This window comes from Hyperoodon ampullatus, assembly GCF_949752795.1.
Source record: "Hyperoodon ampullatus genome assembly, chromosome: 12".
NCBI classification, from domain to species: domain Eukaryota; kingdom Metazoa; phylum Chordata; class Mammalia; order Artiodactyla; family Ziphiidae; genus Hyperoodon; species Hyperoodon ampullatus.
The window spans coordinates 11,454,180-11,476,874 of NC_136925.1; the positions used below are offsets into that span (position 1 = coordinate 11,454,180).

At 38.7% G+C, this 22,695-nt stretch overlaps 1 protein-coding gene across 1 annotated transcript in view; it reads right to left on the bottom strand.

The window, feature by feature from the left end:
- Window positions 1-22,695, bottom strand: part of COL19A1 (collagen type XIX alpha 1 chain) — a gene marked incomplete at both ends in the record, with an annotated part of 351,791 nt that overhangs the window by 49,030 nt on the left and 280,066 nt on the right. Inside the window, 15 exons of the mRNA XM_079716663.1 lie at window positions 2,327-2,380; window positions 2,628-2,681; window positions 2,763-2,867; window positions 6,706-6,747; window positions 7,804-7,857; window positions 7,958-8,011; window positions 8,124-8,159; window positions 9,726-9,803; window positions 9,910-9,954; window positions 10,725-10,814; window positions 11,513-11,566; window positions 16,556-16,609; window positions 17,291-17,344; window positions 17,441-17,476; window positions 18,391-18,426. Of these exons, the coding sequence (XP_079572789.1) occupies window positions 2,327-2,380; window positions 2,628-2,681; window positions 2,763-2,867; window positions 6,706-6,747; window positions 7,804-7,857; window positions 7,958-8,011; window positions 8,124-8,159; window positions 9,726-9,803; window positions 9,910-9,954; window positions 10,725-10,814; window positions 11,513-11,566; window positions 16,556-16,609; window positions 17,291-17,344; window positions 17,441-17,476; window positions 18,391-18,426 (846 nt within the window). The remainder of the gene's footprint in view (window positions 1-2,326; window positions 2,381-2,627; window positions 2,682-2,762; window positions 2,868-6,705; window positions 6,748-7,803; window positions 7,858-7,957; window positions 8,012-8,123; window positions 8,160-9,725; window positions 9,804-9,909; window positions 9,955-10,724; window positions 10,815-11,512; window positions 11,567-16,555; window positions 16,610-17,290; window positions 17,345-17,440; window positions 17,477-18,390; window positions 18,427-22,695) is intronic.

Here is a 22,695-nt window from a genome sequence, read left to right on the forward strand (position 1 = left end):
AAAAAAAATCATTCTCAGCCATCTTTCTCTGAACAAGCTGAAATTCTGTAGTAAGGGTAAAAGTTACTATGGATGTATAAAGGGCAAGCGGGTAATTTTACAAGACAAGAAAGGTCATTAAAGAAGACAAATACCTATTAAAGAGTAGGACAGTCAATTTAGCATATTGTACCAAACTAAAATACAAATTAAAATTTACTGCATAGTCAAGGATCATTAGAGCTAAGTTCTTTCCCTATTCTGATATTTTGATTTTGCAAGCCCTACCTCAGTTGCTACCAAGAATATTTATTTTTCCATTGCTACAACTTATGGCTGACAATATTCTTCATGTCCTATCTATCAATTATTATTCTAAAATATTGTAGAAAGACCTGGATTCCAAGCAAGAGTTCCCTCTGACTATGAGAGGTAAGTCTGTGTTCTATCAGCATCGCTAATTTGCTACCTTGCATTGTGAAACAACATCTGTAAAAACCGTTGAGGGTAATGTCACTTTTGTAAGAGCAATAAACCGAAAGGCAATTCCTCTCTTTAAGTTCCCAAATGGGTTAAATCGACCATTGGATAATTATTAAATAATAATTGGGAATTCCTCAAAGAGACAGGGTGTCCTTCTGTATCTTTTCCACTAAGGGTAGAAAAGACATCTTAGATTTTGTATGATTAGATATTATATGCATATTAAAATAGTATAGTTTATTGGCCAGCTGGAAATACATATGTTCTTGGGCAAAGTTTCATTCACTTAAATAAATCAACAAATTAAAATTTCAGGGAGTATCTGAGTCCAAGTAGAAGATAAGATAATATTCAATATTTCCCACCTGCCTGAGAGGGACAAGCTGCATTGCCCCATTACCCCCCAAAGGCCCAACTGAGCTAGTATGTTACTTCAGGTTTATTCATACTATTCATGTGATGTGAAGAAACAGTGAAGGATCTCCTCCTGAACTAGCTGGAATTGTCTATCTAAGTGCCTTGTGCAAAGTCTGTGTATGCTGTGTTAAAGAGTCAACAAGCTGTACTTAAGGAAAAGCAGACTAAAATAGTGAAGGAATTAGGGAGGGATTTCAGTTCACCAGCAGTTCTAAGGATTCTGAAGAATCAATAAAAGTTAACTTCTAATAAATTTAATTTAGAGTCACTTATGAAAAAACCTGAATTCCAATTATTTCCTGATCCTTTTGTTATTACATTCTCAATTGCCTTTAAAGCCTACTTCTTGAGTCTAGGCAGTTAAAAGCTGTTAGACTATTAAAATCAGACACTGTGCTTGTACTTTAGTGCAACTTTCTGTGGAGCATGAAGATGCAAAAGCTCAATAACTCTTCCTTATTTAGAAAATAAAATGCCTTTACTGTTCTATTTACAGATGAAAATAAATGTTGTATTTCTTTGCTCTTCAATTTTTAACTTGGAAAAAAAACAAGCCAATCCTCACAGTTTTCTTGAATAGAATCCATGTTAAATTAAAAACAATAACAATGATGATAATTTATAATGTGAAATATATAACTCCAACTCAAAAAAAAGATCTACTTTATATCATTTTGATCTTCTGCACTAACATTAAGGTTACTATATGCCAGATGGCTTACTTACTTTCATTAAGAATTATTAGTATCAAAACTGTTTAACAATAATTCATCATCCTAATTGGTTTTTCTAAGAGTTAATGTGAATTATGCAGGAAAGAATGCTATCCTGAGCATCAGTGTGGCTGAGAGTCAGAAAATTATGCCACCATCTCAAGAGCACATTTGACTTTGAACCTTAGTGGGAGGGTGGGCAGCTGATTTAAACCAGTCCAAGCAGACCCATTTGATAGTTTTTTTTTCTTCCTCCCAAGAGCTTGAAAGTTGAGCAGAGATACAAACAAACCAAGGTCATTGAAACTGAGTCACGTTACAGCAGCGGCCCAGGGAAGTTCTGCTGAGTTCTGGAGCTGCCCTATCCCTAGGCTGGTTGCTAACTATCCCTTCAATTCTATGAGCTACTTTGGGATTCTTTTCAGTAAATCTCCTTTTCCTCTTTCTTCTTGCTTTTATCTTGAGAGAGCTGGAAGTGTTACCTGCTATGAGAAAACAGAAACGTAGTAACTGATATGTTAACTTTGTGTTTGAATTCCCTTGTCTCAAAAACTGGATCACTGAGAATAAGCATCAACGTATTATTTAAAATGTGTTAACATTTGGAAAAAAACCTTTCTTTGTTTCTATTTGTTTAGCATCAAACATGAGGTATAGGAAAATTGATGTCCTTTTGTTGTGTCACATGGAAAGAATCAACAGTAGGGCTGCATGATCAGAGAAGAGCCTTTTACCTCATTGCCTTTCTCCCCACGTATCCCGGGGTAGCCTCGCTCTCCTTTGCTCCCCTAGAGACACAATACATTTAGTTAGTACACTCAGTCATTTTGTCATCTTTTGGGAAAATGAACATATCTCTTCTCAGGACACTTGGGGCATGTCATTTGGACAGAATCAGGGAAAAAAGTAAATGACATCTGTAAATGGCTTTTACACCACTTTTCCAAAATATTTTTAGAAAAAGGACTGTATTTTAAACTGTATTTCTTTTTTTTACCTGGAATTAAAGGTTGCACAGAGGAGAGACTTCCTTACCTTTGGTCCCTCTCTGCCTGGGACTCCTGGAGGACCTCGTGGTCCTACATCGCCCTAGAGGACAGAGCAGTCACAGCTGAGAGAAGGCACCATGTGTCACCTCAAGGGTCCACCAACACTTAGCCCCCTTCTTACCTTCTGGGCTACAGAATCAAACTGTCCAGGCTCACCAGTGCCTGTTTCTTCTCCTTTGTTGCTTTTCAGCCCAGGGACACTGGCTTGGCAGTTGCCACAGAAGTTCTAATGAAGATAGAGATAAGGTCACTGGAGATTCATTATTCATTGATTGGATTTGAACTTTTGTGAGAGTTGAGTGATAGCCTTTGCTATGTCACTCTACTTTCAGAAACTTAATTTATTCAATTTGAAAGACTAGTTTTGGGGAGGCAAAAACTATTTTAAAAGATAAACTCATAAGTCAAGAACACAGAGTTTCAATTGCTTGGCCGCATGTTTAAAAAGGGAGGTGGGAATAAAGTTTGGAATAACCAGCAAGATTACAGAGCTCATAAAGCCAATAGCATAAATCATAAGTAAGAAAGAAAGAAAGAAAGAAAGAAAGAAAGGAAGGAAGAAAGAAAGAAAGAAAGAAAGAAAGAAAGAAAGAAAGAAAGAAAGAATGAAAGCTGTGAAGAAAGGATTTCCCCTTTTGAGAGCCCAATCAGTTGGAGAACCCTCAACACAGCTTACAAATCTTTTATTTGTTAGGGGAAACACTCATGTGGGAAACAATTATTTGAGTTACTGGGACTTGACTTCTAAGTTAAATCCAAGTGCAGATAGGAAATAAAGTGGAGTCACCTTTCCATCGCCTTCTCTGTAATCTTTAGCTGATATGCAAAGGCTTCAATTTAGGTATCTGAGCCCACAAGATAAACTTCTTATCACATAAAGCCTACAGAGGCTTATTTTAAAATAAACTATTATAAAAATATGATCAGGAAAGGCATAAAATAGGGACTACTGAGTGGGGGAGACAGCTTAAATTTAACAATTGACCAAAGGTAGGACAATCTAAGCTTCAATTCTTCCATCCTTTTAACCAAAGGGCAGAATCCTTAAACATGAAGAGGGAACGGAAGCTTGCCATTGAAGCTGGCAAGAAAGCTCATGAAGTTCAATATTTTTGACCCAGTGTATATCAGCACAAGTTTGATTTCCAAACATATGCTCCATGGAAGATGAATTTTGTATGATATTGAAAAGGTTCTGAGGCAATTTGCCTAAAAAATGCTGGGTCAGAACAATTCTCTTTATGGTTGTCCTTCTTAGAGCTGGAATACATGAGAAGGATTGGAATGTGCAAAGTTTCCCAAACTAATTTTACCACTAGGATCATTTCACTGAGCTAATGTACTGGTACAGGAGTTAAGAAACGCATACATAATTGTAGAACCACCCCTACTAAATCTGAAAAACTGTGAAGGTAGAGACGCTTGAGGACTTCAGAGAACCAAAAAGCTTTCCATATTTCAAAAAGTATAAAGAATGTCTACTGTATCTGTAGACATTATAACATGGCATATCAATATATAGTAACATTTTAGAATGGATTATTCAACTGATTTTTTTTTATTGAAGTATAGTTGACTCACAATGTTGTGTTAATTTCAGGTAAATGGCAAAGTGATTCAGTTATACATACATATATATCTTTTTTTTCAGATTCTTTTCCCTTATAGGTTATTGCAAAATATTGAGCATAGTTCCCTGTGCTACAGTAGGTCTTTGTTGGTTATCTATTGCACACAGCAGTGTTCATATGTTAATCCCAAACTCCTAATTTATCCCTTCCCCCGTTTCCCCTTTTGTAACCATAAGTTTGTTTTCCATGTCTATGGGTCTATTTCTACTTTGTATATAAGTAACATTTTAGGGTGGATTATTCAATTGATTTTTATTGAAGTATAGTTGATTTACAATGTTGTGGTGGTTTCATGATTGTTTTAATAAAACATAAAAAATGGAAATAATTACAAGTCAACTGGATTTTCTAGAGTCATTTCAAACTGACCTCATCTTCTTTAGGGTAGGGTTACTAGAATGGTAAATGAAGGAAAAGTGGATTTCATTAAGGTTCTTGAAAAATACCTTTTAAGATTTTTCTCACAGAGAGGATAAAGATGTATCAGTTATTAGCTAATGCACAAGCTCGTTCAAAGAAGGACTGATACACAGATTAACCTGGAGGAAGGTCTTTGAAGGTATACATCATTTGGGCTGGGAAATACGTCAGTGCTTTTCAACACTTGATCCAAACACAGTTTTTGAAAACAGAAAGCAGGACGATCAAGTCCACTAAAGGCTTTAAGACAGAGTGGGACAGTTAATGTATTGGGTGACAGGATTAGGATTAAAATTCCCATATGCTTTGGGGAACTACATGCTTCTCTTCTACTGAATACAGCTTGCTGGGACTGTCAGTCAAGGGTCCTGCCCACCTCTTGCCAACTGGCTCCCATGAGACTCAGAACCTCCATGAGGTGATGCTGGGTCTGGACTCCGGCAAGGGCATTTCTTAAGGGGATGCTGCCCTGGTGAAACTGTTGACTACTTCCATGTCTGAGGCCATCGGAGCCCTGGTTCTTTTCCCTGTCAGAGCCTGTTTGCAGTCTTTTTGTCTGTAGTGGGAGCTGCCCCACATCCTTTCAGGATAGTCAAGAATTTTTTTGATCCTTAAAGAACCCTAACTGTTCCGGAATGATGTAACTCCTACAATCCTGCCATTTCCAACATCACTGCCCTTGTAAAGAACATGAGACTGACTGTCTGAGGACCTGCACTCCTGTGTTAATGTCGCACTTACTGGCTATGTGATTCTGAGCAAGGTACTTAAATGAACTCCTCAGAATTTAGTTCTCTCGTATACAGAATGGGAAACTCCACAGCCTGAACTCATAGGATTCTTGTGCAGATTAAGTGAGATGATATAAGTAAGGCAGTGTGTTGCCTGGCATGTAATCATAACTCAACGAACACAAGATCCTCCTGTAGCCCCATAAATACTATTTTCTGACTTATGAGAAAATGTTGGCTTTTGAAAGTCTTAAACCCCCCCCCATATATTTATATTTATATCTACATTTACATTTGTATTCATATACTATTCTCAAAACCTTTATCACCTGACAAATATATTTACTAGAATTCTAGTCTTGTGAATTCAATTCAACAAATATTCCTGCCTGCCTACTACTGAGTAAGTCGTTGCAGGAACCATTGGGCTAAATGCTGGGAATACAAAATAGATCCCATATACACACACATAGCTCATGTGTGTGTGTGTACAAATATACTGTCCATTCATACATTGACAGATATGACACATGAGGTTTGAGTTGAATATAAAGGGACAGACTTTCATTTGGGTTCAGTCTTAGCATTCCACAAAGAAACATGCAAATACACAACCTCCAGGTGCCCCATGATCAACCTCCCCCCATCTGTTTTACAAATAAAATAGAGGAAAGTATCAGAGAAAAAAAATGGTAACAAGATTAATTCCCTGTGAGGTGGATGATAGGTAGAGATCATTTTTATTTAACAGAGTCACAGGTGTTAGGGCAATTGTCAGCTATGGAATTTTGTAACTCACTTTGTAAAATCCCATGACATAAAAACTCAGCCTTGCAAGCTAGCTGTTTATTGAGCAGCATTGCTTTCCATCCTGGACTGGCCAGGGCAGAGACCGTGAGAAGGACTGGGTTTCACAGTGATGAGCCTGGGTGGGTAAACACCGTTAAGAGAAGGCTATTGCTGCAGAGAGAGAACATCCACTCAAGGGTGCTAATGACACCGTTCCTCTCCTGAAGCTCATCTCAGAACTACCACCTCCTCCCCTGCCCCCCTGCTCCTCCACACCCAAAATGAGAGGCTGGTAAAGAAGAGAGTGGGGAATTGGTATCAGTGCCACTAGACACATACAGATACGTGTTCCTTTTTCTATCTGAAAGATGTCCTGCCATTAAGAAACTGAATTTTAATTCAGGCTAAGCAATCAACTCAAATTCTCGTAAAGATTTCCTTTCTGATTTTTCCCCGAAATTAACACATAATTTCTTACATAGCCACAGAGTACCTTGAACAAGGCCCCAATGTCTCCCAAGAGAGGAAGTGCAATCTGTGGATAAGGAGAAAAAAACCCCAAATACATGTAATTATACATATACAGGCCCACGATACAATACAAACATAATGAATGTAGATATTTTCCCTCAAAACACCAGGCCAGCTGAGATTTGTCACCATGGTGACAAATGGTAGGGCTTAGAAGAGTCTCACCATCAGGATGGTTGGCCAACATGATGTTTCCCATCCAGAAACAGACACAGGACTCGGGCAGTGCTTTGGCCTCGTGTCTTAAAGCGTCCTTTCAGAGAGACACCGTAAACCCCAGGAATGATTTAAAGGTTCCCAGTCAATGCACATACACACATGATTCACTCAGCGAGGGAGTTAAAGGCCACGATACGCCTCTGCATGTAACTTATAATGGCACGTGAGGCTCAAACGGTGTAGGAGGATTTGTGAGACAGAAACGAGAGGCCAGATTTGGGTTTTATTGTACAAAACTCTTAATACAATGTCATATACCATATGGCTTCGTAAATTATAACTGCCAATTTGGAGGCTATTTAAAGGGATTTCACTGTCACTCAAAGCAAGGTTTAACCTAAAATAAAACTTTGGAACACCCATTTAGTGCCTAAACCTGTTCTGAAAAGCCTACTCAAGCCAGTTTTGTAATTTAACCATTTCAGCATTCTTAAACCCACCGAATCAATAGATATGTACCATATTGTGGGAAACTTACTTGCAAACTTTCATTTAGAAAAATGAAATTCATTTAGTCACTAGCATTAGAAAGAATAGAACCTGTGGCTATGTATTTTAACTCAATTTTCCATGGGATTGAGACATTATACACCAGGGTTCAGCTTGGGGCAAAAACTGTACAGCTGAATTATACCCTCAGGAAATAAGTATTCGTCACACACACAAAAATGCTGAAGTAGCTTGAATTTTTCTCCCCTCTACAAAAAAAATGGGGATAAACAAAATCACTAAGCAGTCACTGAGCATTCTAATTAGTTTGGACAGCAAAACTTGCTTGGTAGGCTGTTTGGCTTCTGGGTGCATTAAAGATACATAAATCAGGCACAGTCTGTCAACATACCGGGTCACCTGGGGGGCCTGGCAGACCTGGCTTTCCATCCCTCCCAGGAGCTCCCTGAAAACAGAAGCAGCATGTTCAAATCTTTGCACCTCGGCACAGGTTCAGATTAAAACAGGTGTGGGGGAGAGGGAAAGTAGGTAAAAACTGTCCTTACATCATTCCCTGGGGTCCCTGGAGCTCCTGGCAACCCAGGGAGACCTCGAGGACCCTGGAAAAGGGGGAAAATAGTTACTTATAAGGATAGTCTTTTAGTAATTGCCCCCCCACCCCAGTCAGCAAGATGGATTTGCTGTGCCAGATCACTTGGTTAAGTAGCTTACCTGAATCCCTGGCTCTCCAGCTGGGCCTTGGGAGCCCTGAATAGAAGGAGATTCAGTGATGAGAATTCTGCCGGGAATGTCCATAGATTACCCAAGTGGGATAAAGGGCCAAGTACTGTAATTTACATAGTGGACAACAGGGCTTGCCACCCTGCACACTCTGAAAACTCACTGCAAAGCTGGCCAAGAGTTCTGGGTGGCAGGTGAACACCTGACCAGATGAAGTGCTGGAAGCACCACCGTAACTGGTTCAGATGCCTGGGCTGCCCCCGAGCCCGCCATTGGTCCCTGCCCACTCATGGGCGCACAAACAACATGCCCAAGCTCTGTCTGCTAGACACTGGCCGGCCACAGGGTAACTGGCTTGGGGCTTCCTTTCCTTCCTGCTTTTTACTGGGAGTCATTTCTCTGAAGAAATTGCCAGAACCAGTGTTCAGTGACGGGAACTGGAAATAAAACTTCAGTTATTCTTTTCTATGTTAGAAAACTGGAATTTGGGGTAACTAAAATGAGGCTGGGAGATTATCAGTGAACCTAATGATGACAGATCCATCCCCATCTCATGACCATGGACCCCTGGATGAGGAACTGACTGATCACTTGGGTGAGTAAAGAGCTGGGATCTCAGCACCTGACTTCACTACCTGCTCATTGCCTTTTCCCTTCTTACTTTTAAATAAATATTCATATTGTCAAAGCTACCTTTTGCTCCCTTTCTATTTATACTGTGTGCTTAAGTTATTTTTCGTTTGTTGGTTTATTTTTTGCTTCAACCTCCTTCACTCCCCTAATAATTTCCTGACCTACTTTTTTACTTTGTTTAATCTCCCATCTCCAGTGGTCTTTATATTCTCACCCTGGAAAATCAAACACCAGCCACACACAATATAAGCATTCACTATTTACATCTTCTTTTACCTCTCACGATAATTTCATTTCAAGGCCAATCCCCAAATTAATGTCTTTAGGATAACCATCTATTTCACTTTTCTTGTCCCAAAATCTTTTATCTTTTTTCATAGTAAATAAAAAGTTTTATCTCTTACTGCTATTTAGTCCACAAGTATGCATACAATGGTCATTATTATCATTATTACCCTTATAGCTAAAACACATCAAAAAACTTTCTATTATTTGTCTTAACTATCAAAAACTATCTCTATTCTCTCTTCTCTAAGATATTACATAGAGATTTTTTATATCATCTCATTTATAGGCACTCCATTCACTTTAAAAGTAACTTTTCATTTTATTCTAATTAAAAACAAACAGTAATATATAATAACCTAATATTGGGCATTCTCATAATCTTACACTCATTTGTACTTTTAAATATATAGAAGGGAGGAATAAAGTGTTAAATAACTTCCTCTAATTCAAAATCAGTGTATGTGTGATTAGCATCTGTAAGTCAATAAACAGTGGGTACCTTCTGTGCTTAGGATATAACCACAATGCCCATTAATTCTTGCTCTCTGACTAGGATTTTTTGTATATCCTCTGACCATTTCACTCTTTTCTCCATATGCAAATTTGTTGCTGGATTTTATTTCACAACATTGGGTCAACATGGTTTCAAAAACTTGATTGAATTTCACTTACAGTTCGGCCAGGAATTCCTATCCCTGGGGGGCCTATGTCACCTGGGGAGCCGTGGATACCTGGCAGTCCTCTTTCTCCCTGTGCAATTAGATGCTTCTGTTAGTGTGAGGCTCAAGGGACATGGATTTTCCAGTTATATTTCATTAATTATTAATTCTTTAAAAATTATCTATGATATTTTTACCTTTGGCCCTCGTGGACCAGGTGCTCCAGGATTTCCATCTAATCCCTAAAAGAAAAAGAAGAGAAAAGGAAGTGAATACATTTATTTTCCTAAAAAGTTTAATTACATCTTAGAAGTCATAACTCAAAAATATTTCATTGCTCTTCATCTTTTTTGAATAAACCTTTTCTGTAAAATAGTAAAGAAGAGGGAACACAAATTTCACTAGGCTACAGATTTTGTATAGTTACTTTAAAATATAAGATGTTTTCATCTTTAAAATGAGGCATCTGATATTGGGAAGTATTTATTACTATTGATATAAAAGGTCAAAGGGGATGAGAAAAAAAGGCAGATGAAACAGGCATATGGGTTGGATTCTCCAGCTATCCAGTTTTCTATGTCCTGGGATTAGCCCAGGACACATGGACATTTTTTAAAGATGACCACCTATGGCTATATATGCAGAGCCTCTAGAAGGGAAATTTCAGGCAGTTCTTCTGTTTTAAGATATTGTCCAAGGAAGATTTATGGTTTAAAACTAGCATAACTTACTAGGCTTCACAGGTTCCTAAATAGTCCCTGCAGAAGCTTCAGGGGCGCCTATGAATCTCCCAAAATTGTATGAAAAATGGTGCATGTATGTGCATTTTCTTCAGATGAGAGCCCTTTGCTTGCATCAAATTTCCAAAAAGATTAGACCTCTGATCTAAAGAATGAATACTTCTTTTTCTGCAGACCTAAACATTCCTATGCCTGTGATCTGGAACTGGGAACACACAAACAGTAATTAATCAAGTTTCAAAGGAAATGTTAGTAAAAGGATTGGTACTTACTGGTTCCCCTGGCAGGCTTTTTCCTGGAGGACCAGCCTCACCTTTTGGACCTGGAAGTCCAGGAGGGCCTATAATCCCACCTGGGTCTCCCTGAGGAAACAAGGTAAGATTCTCACTTCATCACTCAGGTTCATGTTGGGACGTGTAGAGGCAGCAGTTTCCACAGTATTAAGTTGTCATCATAGCCAGTCACACTGCATTCTCTCACCCATTCACTCACTCATTCCACTGTATGTACTGAGTGTCCAATCCACGCGGACACTGTTCTGTTATCTTAAGTGCACCTAGATCTTGTGGTGAGCTATGTTACAGTAGGTTTATAGTGTCATGAAATGTATGTATGTGTATAAATAGATATGCAAAAAATATAAAAATCTATTCATACAGTTCTTTAGATGACCTTTATGTTTTCTTTAAGTTATTCCCAAGTAATAGTTCAGTACTAAAATACTATTTACATGTAGACATCAAGAAACAGGTCCTGAGAGATTGAGACTTCTTAGGTCTATACCTGAGTTGTTAGCTGAGCCTGAAACAGGTTTTTTGAGTCCTGAGATCTTCAACTCTAAGGCCGTTCATTTTGTCACATTGCATTTTCAGTGCCAGAACCCGGGCTGCCACAGTGTCCAGGGATGACACTCACGCCATAGTTTATGCTAACATCTATCTCCTGCACAATCCCAGCTGCCCTCTCCTGTCCTTTCACTCCCTCAGTGTGCTTATGACCCTCTGTCTCTTCCTCCTACCCAGCTCCTTAATACATAAAGTGAGTGAAACGGAAGCTATACCTTTTCTCCCTTAATGCCTTGTTTTCCTGGGATACCGTGCTCTCCTGGCAATCCCTAGAAAATTCAGAATAAAAGGGAGAGAGCAATTAGAAAATCTCTTATTGTAATAACATTTCTATCTGTGAGTCTCTGTCAGGAGAACAGAATTTTAACATGTAAACTACATGGGAATGTGTTGATTTTGGTCTGCTGCAGAGATAAAAACCTTAATGAAAATATGTGGCTTGTTGTTTCAAGTGAGATAACCTGAATGTAATGAGAAAAAAACTAAATAAAGGAGACCTGAACTAAATGCCCTATCCATATTACTGCCAAAAGGCATGGAAGAATGGCTGTTGGTGGCATCACACTATGACTCAGAAAGACAATGGAGTAAATAGAAAGTATGCTTTTACTATGATTTGGCAAGAAAGTATCTTTTATTTTAGTCTCTATTTTAGCTTTAGCCACTATCACTTAACGTCATTTCTTGGGCATCTTGTGGCTCCACCTGTGCCATCAGCATTTTGTTTCTTTTTGTAAGATGTCTCCATTAGGTACACCTGCAATGGTTCACTAAATGGCTTGGGGGTGCAGCAAAAAGATTTGCTTCATGAAGTGAATGTTCAAAGTACCAAGTGACCAAATGTGCTGAAAGATGAACCCCTGGAGGCTCAGTCAGGGAGCATGGAGAACAGAGCAAGATGTCATGGGGCTGCTCCCAAGGTGAAGGGAAAAGGAGAGATTCTAACACTTGCATGGAGGGTACTCAAATCATGGCCAGATAGAGATCAGTGTCAAGAAGTGATGGTCAAGCATTTTTCTCGTTTTGCTCAAGTGAGGATTGATAGTGAGGTTTTGGCTCCCAAGATATCAGAAGGCTAGAGAGATTGTCCAAGGGACACAAAGCTGACATGGGGGAATGGATAGGAAAGTGCATTTATTCAATCAAAAAACAGAAGAATACACATTCTTTTCAAGTGCACATGGAACGTTCTCCAGGATAGATCACATGCTAGGCCACAAAACAAGTCTCAACAAATATAAGAGAACAGAAATTATATTAAGCATTTTTTCCAACCAAAATAGTATGAAACTAGAAATCAATTACAGGAAATAAAATGGGATAAACACAAAATTGTGGAGACTAAACAACATGTTACTAAAAAACCAATGTGTAAATGAAGAAATCAAGAGGAAATCAGAAAACACCTCAAGACAAATGAAAATGGAAACACAACTTTCCAAAATCTATGGGATACAGCAAAAGCAGTTCTAAGTTTATGGTGGTATAGGCCTAACTCAACAAACAAGAAAAAATCTCAAATAAACAACCTAACTTCCCACATAAAGGAATTAGAAAAAGAAGAACAAACAAAACTGAAAGTTTGAAGAAGGAAGGAAATGACAAAGATCAGAGAGGAAATATTAACTAAAATAAAGATCCCAAAACCCCCAAACAATAGATAAGATCAATGAAACAAAGAGCTATGTTTTTTGAAAAGATAAACAAAATTGATAAGCCTTTAGTGAGAGCTCATCAAGAAAAAAAGAGAGGACACACATAAGCCAAATAAGAAACGAAAGAGGAAAAATGACAACCATTACCAAAGAGATGCAAAAAATCATAAAAGAATACTAGTTATATGCCAAAAAATTGGACAACATAGAAGAAGTGGACAAATTTCTAGAAGCATAAAACCTTCCAACATTGAATTAGAAAGTAATAGACAATCTGAACAGGCTGGTCACTAGTAGTGAAATTGAATTTGCAATAAAAAAAAAAAACCCTACAGCAAGCATAAGTCCAGGACTGGAGAGCTTCACAGGTAAATTCTACCAAACATATAGTGAAGAGCTAATGCCTTTCCTCCTCAAACTATTCCAAAAAGTTGAAGAGGAGGGAACACTCCCAAATTCATTCTATAGGACCACTATTACTCTGATACCAAAACCAGACAAAAACATTACAAAAAAAGAAAATTACAAGCCTATATGAATATAGATGCAAAAATCCTCAACAAAATGTTAGCAAACTGAATTCAAGAATCCTCAACAAAATGTTAGCAAACTGAATTCAAGAGTTTATAAAAGGGATCATACACCATAATCAAGTGGTATTTATTCCAGGGATGTAAGGATGGTTCAATACCTGCAAATCAATCTATGTGATGCACCACATTTACAAAAGGAAGGGTAAAAATTATGATAATCTCAAAACATGCAGAAAAAGCAATTCACAAACTTAAACATCCACTCATGATAAATGCTCAACCAAGTTGGTACAGAGGGAACATATCTCAACATTATAAACACCATTTATGACAAACTCAAAGCTAACATCATACTCAGTGGTAAAAAGCTGAAAGCCTTTCCTCTAAAATCAGGAAGAAAACGTGTATGCCCACTCTCACCAGTTCTATTTAACATAGTATTGGAAGTCCTAGCCACAGCAACCAGACAAGAGAAGGAAATAAAAGGCATCCAAATTGGAAGGAAAGCAGTAAAACTGTCACTATTTGCAGATGCCATGATACTATACATAGAAAGCTGTAAAGTCTCCACCAAAAAACTATTAGATGTAACAAATGAATTCAGTAAAGTTGCAGGGTATGAGATTAATATATAGAAATCTGTTGCTTTTCTATACACTAATAATGAAACTATCCAAAAGAGAAAGCAAGAAAATAATCCCATACAAAATCGAATGAAAAAGAATAAAATACCTAGGAGTAAACTTAACCAATGAGGTGAAAAATCTATAGTCTAAAAACTATATAAAACACTGATGAAGGAAATTGAAGAAGATATAAAGAAATGGAAAGACCCTGTGCTCATGGATTGAAAGGATTAATACTGTTAAAATGTCATTACAACCCAAAGCAATCTACAGATTTAATGCATTGCCCAATGCATTTTTCACAGAACTAGGATAAATAATCCTAAAATTTATATGGGACCACAAAAGACATCACATTGCCAAAGCAATCTTGAGAAAGAAGAACAAAGCTGGAGATATGACACTCTCGGACTTCAGAGTATATTACAAAGCTACAGTAATCAAAACAGTATGGTACTGGCACAAAAACAGACACATAGCTCAATGGAACCATAGATAGCTCAGAAATAAACCAATTATTGGTCAATTAACCTATGGCAAAGAAAGCAAGAATATACAGTGGAGAAAAGACAATCTCTTCAATAAGTGGTGCTGGGAAAACTAGACAGCTACATGTAAAACAATAAGTTAGAACATTTTCTCACACCATATACAAAAATAAACTCAAACTGAATTAAAGACCTAAAGGTAAGACCTGAAACCATAAAACTCCTAAAAGAAAAAATAGGCAGAACACTCTTTGACATAAATTGTAGCAATATATTTGGATCTGTTTCCTAAGGCAAAGGGAACAAAAGCAAAAATAAACAAATGGGGCCTAACTAAACTTAAAAGCTTTTGCACAGCAAGGGAAACCATTGACAAAATGAAAAGACAATCTACTGAATAGGAGGAAATATTTGCAAATGATATGACTGATAAAGAATTAATATCAAAAACATATAAACAGCTCATAAAACTCAATATTAAGAAAAACAAACAACCTGATTTAAGAAATGGACAGAAGACCTGAAGAGACATTTTTCCAAAGAAGACATACAGATGGCCAACAAGCACATGAAAAGATGCTCAACATTGTTAATCATCAGGGAAATGCAAATCGAAACCACAATGAGGTATCACCTCACACCTGTCAGAATGGCTACTATCAAAAATTCTACAAATAACAAGTGTTGGAAAGGATGTGGCAAAAAAGGAACCCTAGCGCACTATTGGTGGGAATGTAAACCGGTGCAGCCACTAGAGAAATCATTATGGAGGTTCCTCAAAAAACTAAAAATAGAGTTACCTAGTGATCCAGCAATCCCATGCTTGGTTATATATTCGAAGGAAATGAAAACAGTAATTCAAAAAGATACATGCACCCCAATGTTCTTAGCAGCATTATTTATAGTTGCCAAGATATGGAAGCAACCTAAGTGTCCATCAATAGATTAATGGATAAAGAAGATGTCATATATATACACAATGGAATGCTACTCAGCCATAAGAAAGAATGAAATTCTGCCATTTGCAACAGTGTGGCTGGACCTAGAGGGTACTGTGCTTTATGAAATATGTCAGATGGAGAAAGACAAATATTGTATGTTATCACATATATGTGGAATCTAAAAAATAAAACAAATGATTGAACATAACAATATATAACAGACACACAGAAATAGAGAACAAACTAGTGGTTACCAGTGGGGGAAAGGGAAGGGGGAAGGAGATAGGGGTAAGGGAATTAAGAGGTGCAAACTACTGTGTATAGAATAAATAAGCAAGTAGGATACATTGTACAACACAGGAAAAATAGCCATTATTTTGTAATAACTTTAAATGGTATATAATCTATAAAAATATTGAATTACCATAATGTACACCTGAAACTAATATAATATTGTAAATCAACTACTTCAATTAAAAAAAGAAAAAAAGTACATTTAAATGGTGTGAGGGTGTGTATGTGTTTGTGTGTGTGTGTGTGTGTGAGAGAGAGAGAGAGAGAGAAACAGAATTGTGAGCCCAGTAAAGCTAGGTTTAATGCAACCGGAGGACCTTTCTCCAGGTGCATTATATAAGTATTTTCAGCCAAAAGACTTGCCCTTTTTGGAGAATGTTGCAAGAAGACAACAACAGAAGCTTTGGAAGTATCTTACTTGGATGGAGAATTGAACCAAAAGCCATGTATAATGATGTATAATGGAAATGCTAACTTGGGTTTCAAAGACTGATTTGTTAGGCTAATATTCAAAAGGACCTCGTATGACTATATGAAGATACTAATGTTCTCAGTAGCCTCTGACATTAGGTGTGCTCAGTTTTATTGGTAGAGATAACCCATGCCTTTGGAAAATGTAGTATAACTCAGTCACATGAACAGATGTTGATGTTCTTTAAAACATGCTTTAGTCTCAATTCAATTTCCAAATATCAAAGATACATGCATCTACTATACATACAGTATCTCCTGGTGGTCCTCTGGGTCCCATAGGGCCTGCGGGTCCTTGTGGACCCTAAATAGAAGGTGATATGTACTTTAATTTGATAAAAATTAGATTGTACCTGAATATATGTAAAACATGGTGTGACCTTTATCTATAGAAAGATCGACTTTCCACCATCCAGCCTCCTCTATATAACACTGAAATGTGCTTTGGGCCTACAAAGATATTTTCAAGATGTTGTCATTTAAATGAGTCTGTTCTCACCAGTAGGTGAGGCCTGGATAACTTGCCTTACCCACTGGTGGGGGCATAACACACGAATCTCTCCAGCACCTCCCAACAGCTGGTCTTCTTTGGGACGCTCCTGTAGAGTCCTGCATGGGCAACTCAAACACTTCTGGGCTGCATAATTTTGGCTTAGGAAATTGAATCCTGAATCCTGTTCTCTTTGAGAATACAGCTCAGGGTCATAGATATGGCTCACACTGTTTACTCTTAAAGCTTTTAGGATGCTATTGTGAATATGGTCTAAAAAGAGCTTAAAAATCCCATTGTGATCCATAAGGCACAGTTACCATGTATGTAATAAATGCGGCCAATGTGGGGATGGGGAGATCACCATGGAAACATGATAAAGTCTCTGAGAACATTTGTGACGAAAATGAGTGGTCCATCAGAGTTCCTTGTTTTACAGAAATGGCTATAACTTCAAAATAATATCCTCATTCATCTCAGTTATTTCTTATGTACCTTTAGTCCTGAGCTTCCTATTACACCAGGGGGACTAGGATCTCCAGGCTCGCCCTAAACATATGGGTGGGAAGGAAAGTGAAATGGTTACTTTAACTTTTCACAATCTCATTATGTTGGAGATGCAAGAGAAGGGTGTCAGGGGATTACCTTTATTCCCTGTGATCCTTTTATTCCAGGTTCTCCCTGTAAATGAAATAAGGACCATACATGTAATGTTTAAATATGGATGGAGAAAAGCATCTCTAATGCTGCAATTCATCTACTTCCCCACTAGCTGACATACAATAAAGGGGAAAATTATGGAAGACATGATGAAGTCAAGGAGGGTTCATTCTAAAATATGATTTAAAATAATTATTGCTAATACATAAACAATAATTTCCTATTTTTCTTTCTCCTCTGTAACAGTTTTTTTCCCCAATGTCACTTTTGACACTTTAACCATCATGGCCCATTAGTGGTCACTGAGTTTCCTATTTAGCTGACATTGTTATAATTTGCCACCAGTTCATCTTGTATCTCAAGAGAACTAAAACTGCAGATGAGGGCGAAAAAGAAAGAGTAGAGTTTAAATTGATATGTCATGGAGATTCTACTTTCAGGTGTACGTATTTAATGGAACAAAAAAACACACAAAATTAAGGTTACACAAAAGAGGACAATATTGGCTATAATGAGTTTGCTTTTCTTATATTCCATGACTTATCATTGATCCTTTCTTGTTTGAGAAATCCAATTTGTATCATTAACAAAATTTTTGAAAAAAATCTGTATCTTACATATTAATTTTGTATTTTAAATATCCTTAGTGTATACCTTTCATCACGTTCATGTCCAGTCACAAATAGTAATGGGTTAAAGAAAATATACACTACCCAAAGCCAATGTTGAAGTGTCATCACATGATAACACTTAACAAGGTTTAAAATTTCTCATTTATCAAAATAAAAGAGTCAAAATTCACAGAGGAAAAAGTAAAATGCTCAGGGAGCTGACCTTATCAAATGTATTAGACTCCAAAGTAAACGTACTAGAAATCAGAGAGAAAGAAATCAATGGAGCAGAAAACCCAAGACAGTGATAAAACATCTACTTACTCTATCTCCCTTTTCGCCTTTTGTAAAGGGTTCCCCCTAGGAAAATGGGTGGAAAACAGAATCATTTATAAACACTTTTAGAAATAATCTCTCCAAACCCGGATGTGGGTAAATCCTGCAGGCCAAACTCAGACTCCATTGCAAACACGCAGTGATCCAGAATGTCACATTGTCTGCCTATGCAGCTTAGAAGGACCATATGAAAATGAATTTAAAAACCTTTTCATATTTCCAAATGAACAGTAAGTTAATCATTTCAATGTTATTTTGAGAATCCTGAGTGGTTGACAAATTACAATGCTGTCCAAGGCCAAAGCTTCCTCTTGCATGGTTCACATAGAAGATGGTCACACACACAGACACACAGACACACACACACACATCCAATCAGAGGCAGAATGAATGTGAAGTTGCCAGAGTGATCAGTGGAAGGACATTCATTTGAATTTTCCCAGTTACTTAAGCTGGTGCTTAAAAATACAGAGTTTAAATTAGTGTTTAAAAATGTAAAATCATTATTTTAAAAATACTTTACTAATTTTCATTTTTCTTTTAATGAAAATGGCTTGAAGCAGTTAATTACTGGGTGAATAACAGTACAAGTCCGTGGAACTGATACTAGTTCTTTTTTTTTTGCGGTACGCAGGCCTCTCACTGTTGTGGCCTCTCCCTTTGAGGAGCACAGGTTCTGGACGCGCAGGCTCAGCGGCCATGGCTCACGGGCCCAGCCGCTCCGTGGCATGTGGTATCCTCCCGGACCGGGGCACGAACCCGTGTCCCCTGCATCAGCAGGCGGACTCTCAACCACTGTGCCACCAGGGAAGCCCGATACTAGTTCTTGTTGGGTCTAGGTATGAAGGTTCTGGGGAGAGACAGAAGCTTTGAAGGAATGTCCCTTATTAAGTAACACTCTCCCTGTTGTCACTGTGTTACTAACACCACAACCCATCCTTAACACACACACACACACACACACACACACACACACACACACACACACGGGGAGGCTTCCCCTTATTAACTTCTGTTCTTGAAGGTATGTATCATGATGTCATTTAACCTTCACTACAGGGCTGTGAGGGAGATATTGACCCATTTCAGGAATGAGGAAAGAGACTCAGAAAGTTTCTAACTGAGTTACTTCCCCTACAACAGCATTCATCCACTGTATGTTCCCTTGTTTATCTCGCCTATAAACTTTGTGAATGTAGAGACATAATTCATCTTGACTATCATAGCATCTCTGGGGTACACTACTGGTGTTGAACAAAAGTTTATTAAATTAGGGAATTTAAAGTTTTACAGATATAACAATAATAGCTGACATTTATTGAATAAAACACTCACACCTGTTTTAATCACTTTCTATACACTAACACAGCTAACCTCTTGTGTCAACAGGGTAGGTATGATGAGTACACTCATTTACAGAGGGAGAATCTGAGGCCCAGAGAAGTTAAGTCATTTCCTCAAGGTCACATAATCAGTAAGAGGTCATTGATGATTTAAACCCAGGCAGCCTGGCTTCAATCCCAGGCTTTGCTTGCTCAGTCTGTTTGATTTGATTTGAAATGTAATTGATTTATTATTTGAATGGAGTGAATGGACAATAAGATGGATACCACACATTTTTAGTAATTTAGTAATTTTAGTGATTTTCTTTTGCATCTGAAAGTCAAAGGCAAGTGTGAGAACCACTATGGCAGGTAGTGCTGCTCTCAAAGGTCCTCTTAGGGGCTTGACCTTCAGGTCACTATCGGGAGGGGCGTGGTTACTGAACAAGCCTCGTGTCCCATGACCTGGGGACTGTGGGCCCCCATCTTCTCCTTGACGTTTCCAAGCTCCCTGCAGTTATGTGAGGACAGGCAGCTAGTTCTGACCCTGAAATGTGTGCAGAAGTGATGCGTGCCGCTTGAAGGAGCCCATTCATCATCCTCCAGTCCTGCTTCCCTGGCAGTGGCAGCTGAGAAGCTTGCACCTATTGGATGGCGTAGCTCCTGGGTGCTAATCAGCCTGGTGACTGGTCACTAAGGGTCGTGTGCAGCAGGACACCCACTCCTCCCGACCACGCTGGGCAGGTAGCACGAGCAAGAGAAAACCTTTCTTGGGCTAAAACCATAGATATTTCAGGGCTAATTTGTTACTAGGCATAACCTACCTACTCTGACTACTATGACCCATATCTATCCAACATCATTACATCTCTTATTATTGGATACTTTCTATATATTAGATTAGGGCTTTATATTTTTGCTTTTCAGTCTTAATTCTAAAAATCGATTTGATTTTTAAGATAGGAGACAAAGTTAATTAGATGTGAGCAATGGGCAACATTGCTTTTGTAACTGCTTGTTTCTGACTATAGCACATTGCTTATCTAGAACCTCTGTCCAGCCACACTGACTAAAGCAACTGCTTGTAAAAGAGAAAAGAACCAGAATCAGGAGCCTGGTTATCTAGAGACCTGATATTTTGTCCTAGTTCCAAAGGCTACCATCTGGGGCAAGTCATTTACATTTTAGAGCCTCTTTTTCCTTATCTATAAAATCCTGGGGTTCAACTAGATGATATTTTAGCTCTGATGTCTAACCTAGTCATGTTCTAAATTTCCTGTAACGGGGAACAAACTGCCATTTTAAAGTACCATTCAGGCTCCAAATTCAGATTTGGATGAAGACTGTTCTTCTGTTTGGGCCTTCTGATTATTCTGTAAAGTTAAGTCCAGATCCTGTTCTGTATTAAAGAGGTTGAGATCACAAAGAACTAAACTGCTCTGCTCATAATGTAAAATTTGTTTTTTCCTGTGGGGGGGTGAGGAGAAAGGCAGGCAAAGATGTGTAAGGGGTGTGGGATAATTCAGGGGTTAAGAGGGAACTGACAAGGAGAAGAACTGAGAGGAAAAGAAGCTGGTTTCTCCTGGGTAAGGTAGATGGGGCTAAAGGTAGTCTCAGGGGGTTGGGTCTTGGTGGCAGGATGGAGAACCACAGGGAAAACCTTAGGAACTGTGACATCCTCCAGTGCTTGCTACTCAAAGCATGGTCTAGGGACCCACAGCAGGAGCATGGCCTGGGACTTTGAGAAATACAGCCACTCAGGCTGAAAGCAGCTCTTTTGTCCCTTTCCTCTTTGCCCATTTCTGTTCCCTTCTAAACTTAAAAGAACCTAAATATAAAAATGAGATCACTAAGCAATTGAAACTAACTCCTGACTTGTGCTCTCCTGAATGCACCCCATGCCTTGTCTAACCTGTTGATTCTTTTCCTAGATGAAAAGAAGAATGAAGAATTAAGCAGTTAAAAAATGACTAACTCTCCTGCAGGCAGATCACGCAGGCAAGAAAACATCTGAAGAAAGAGTCAGCCAGTCTGCATGCAATGGAGAAAGGTGCAGAACCCAACCTCCTGCCTCAATGATTCACTGAGATTCTTCCCCCATTTTTCCCTCTAAAAACTGTCATGGCTGAGCAGAATCTTTGGAGTTGGTCTCTCGACACAAGTCCACCATCTTCCCAGATGGCTGGCTTTTCTGATTAAAGCATCTTTCCTTTCTACTGACATTTGCCTCTCGAATTATTGGCTTATGAGCTGTCAGCAGCTGAACGTGGGTTCAGTAAAAAGCCCCAGCCAGACCTGCTGAACTAGGATCAGCATTTCAAAATGATCTTCAGGTAATTTAAGTTCACACTTAGTATGAGAAGCCCTGCTCTAACCCATTCAGATTTCTCTCTTCTGCTCTACAAGTCCCAGCTATCCCAGAAGAACTGTAGTAAATCTTAGGGACTGGTCTGTTACGGGTCACGTGGAAATTAGGAGAAGGTGAGTGTCAGTGTTCCAGCGTGGAGGGGAGACAGTGGGGACCCAGAGAGGTAGGTAAGAGGTGGGAGACGTGCCCACAAGTGTGGAGTATCAGGAGTGAGCAGGCAGATGGACGGGGCAGCAGACACCGGGCTGGATTCGTGGGACACGTGAGATTTCCCATAGAGTCCCAGGAAGGGCTGTTACTGGCCTGGATGGAATACGAAGTGCAAGCATGATTCCTGAAGTAGGAGAACTTCGGGGTATCTGAGTGACAGCACTGATTCTAAAGCTGCCTGAAAAATGACTGTCATTGCCAAAGATGCTTCATTTTTAAAAAAATTAATTTATTTTTGGCTGCCATTCGGTCTTCGTTGCTGCACGCGGGCTTCCTCTAGTTGTGGCGAGCGCGGGCTACTCTTCGTTGCGGTGCACGGGCCTCTCATTGCAGTGGCCTCTCCTGTTGCGGAGCACGGGCTCTAGGCACACGAGCTCAGTAGTTGTGGCATGG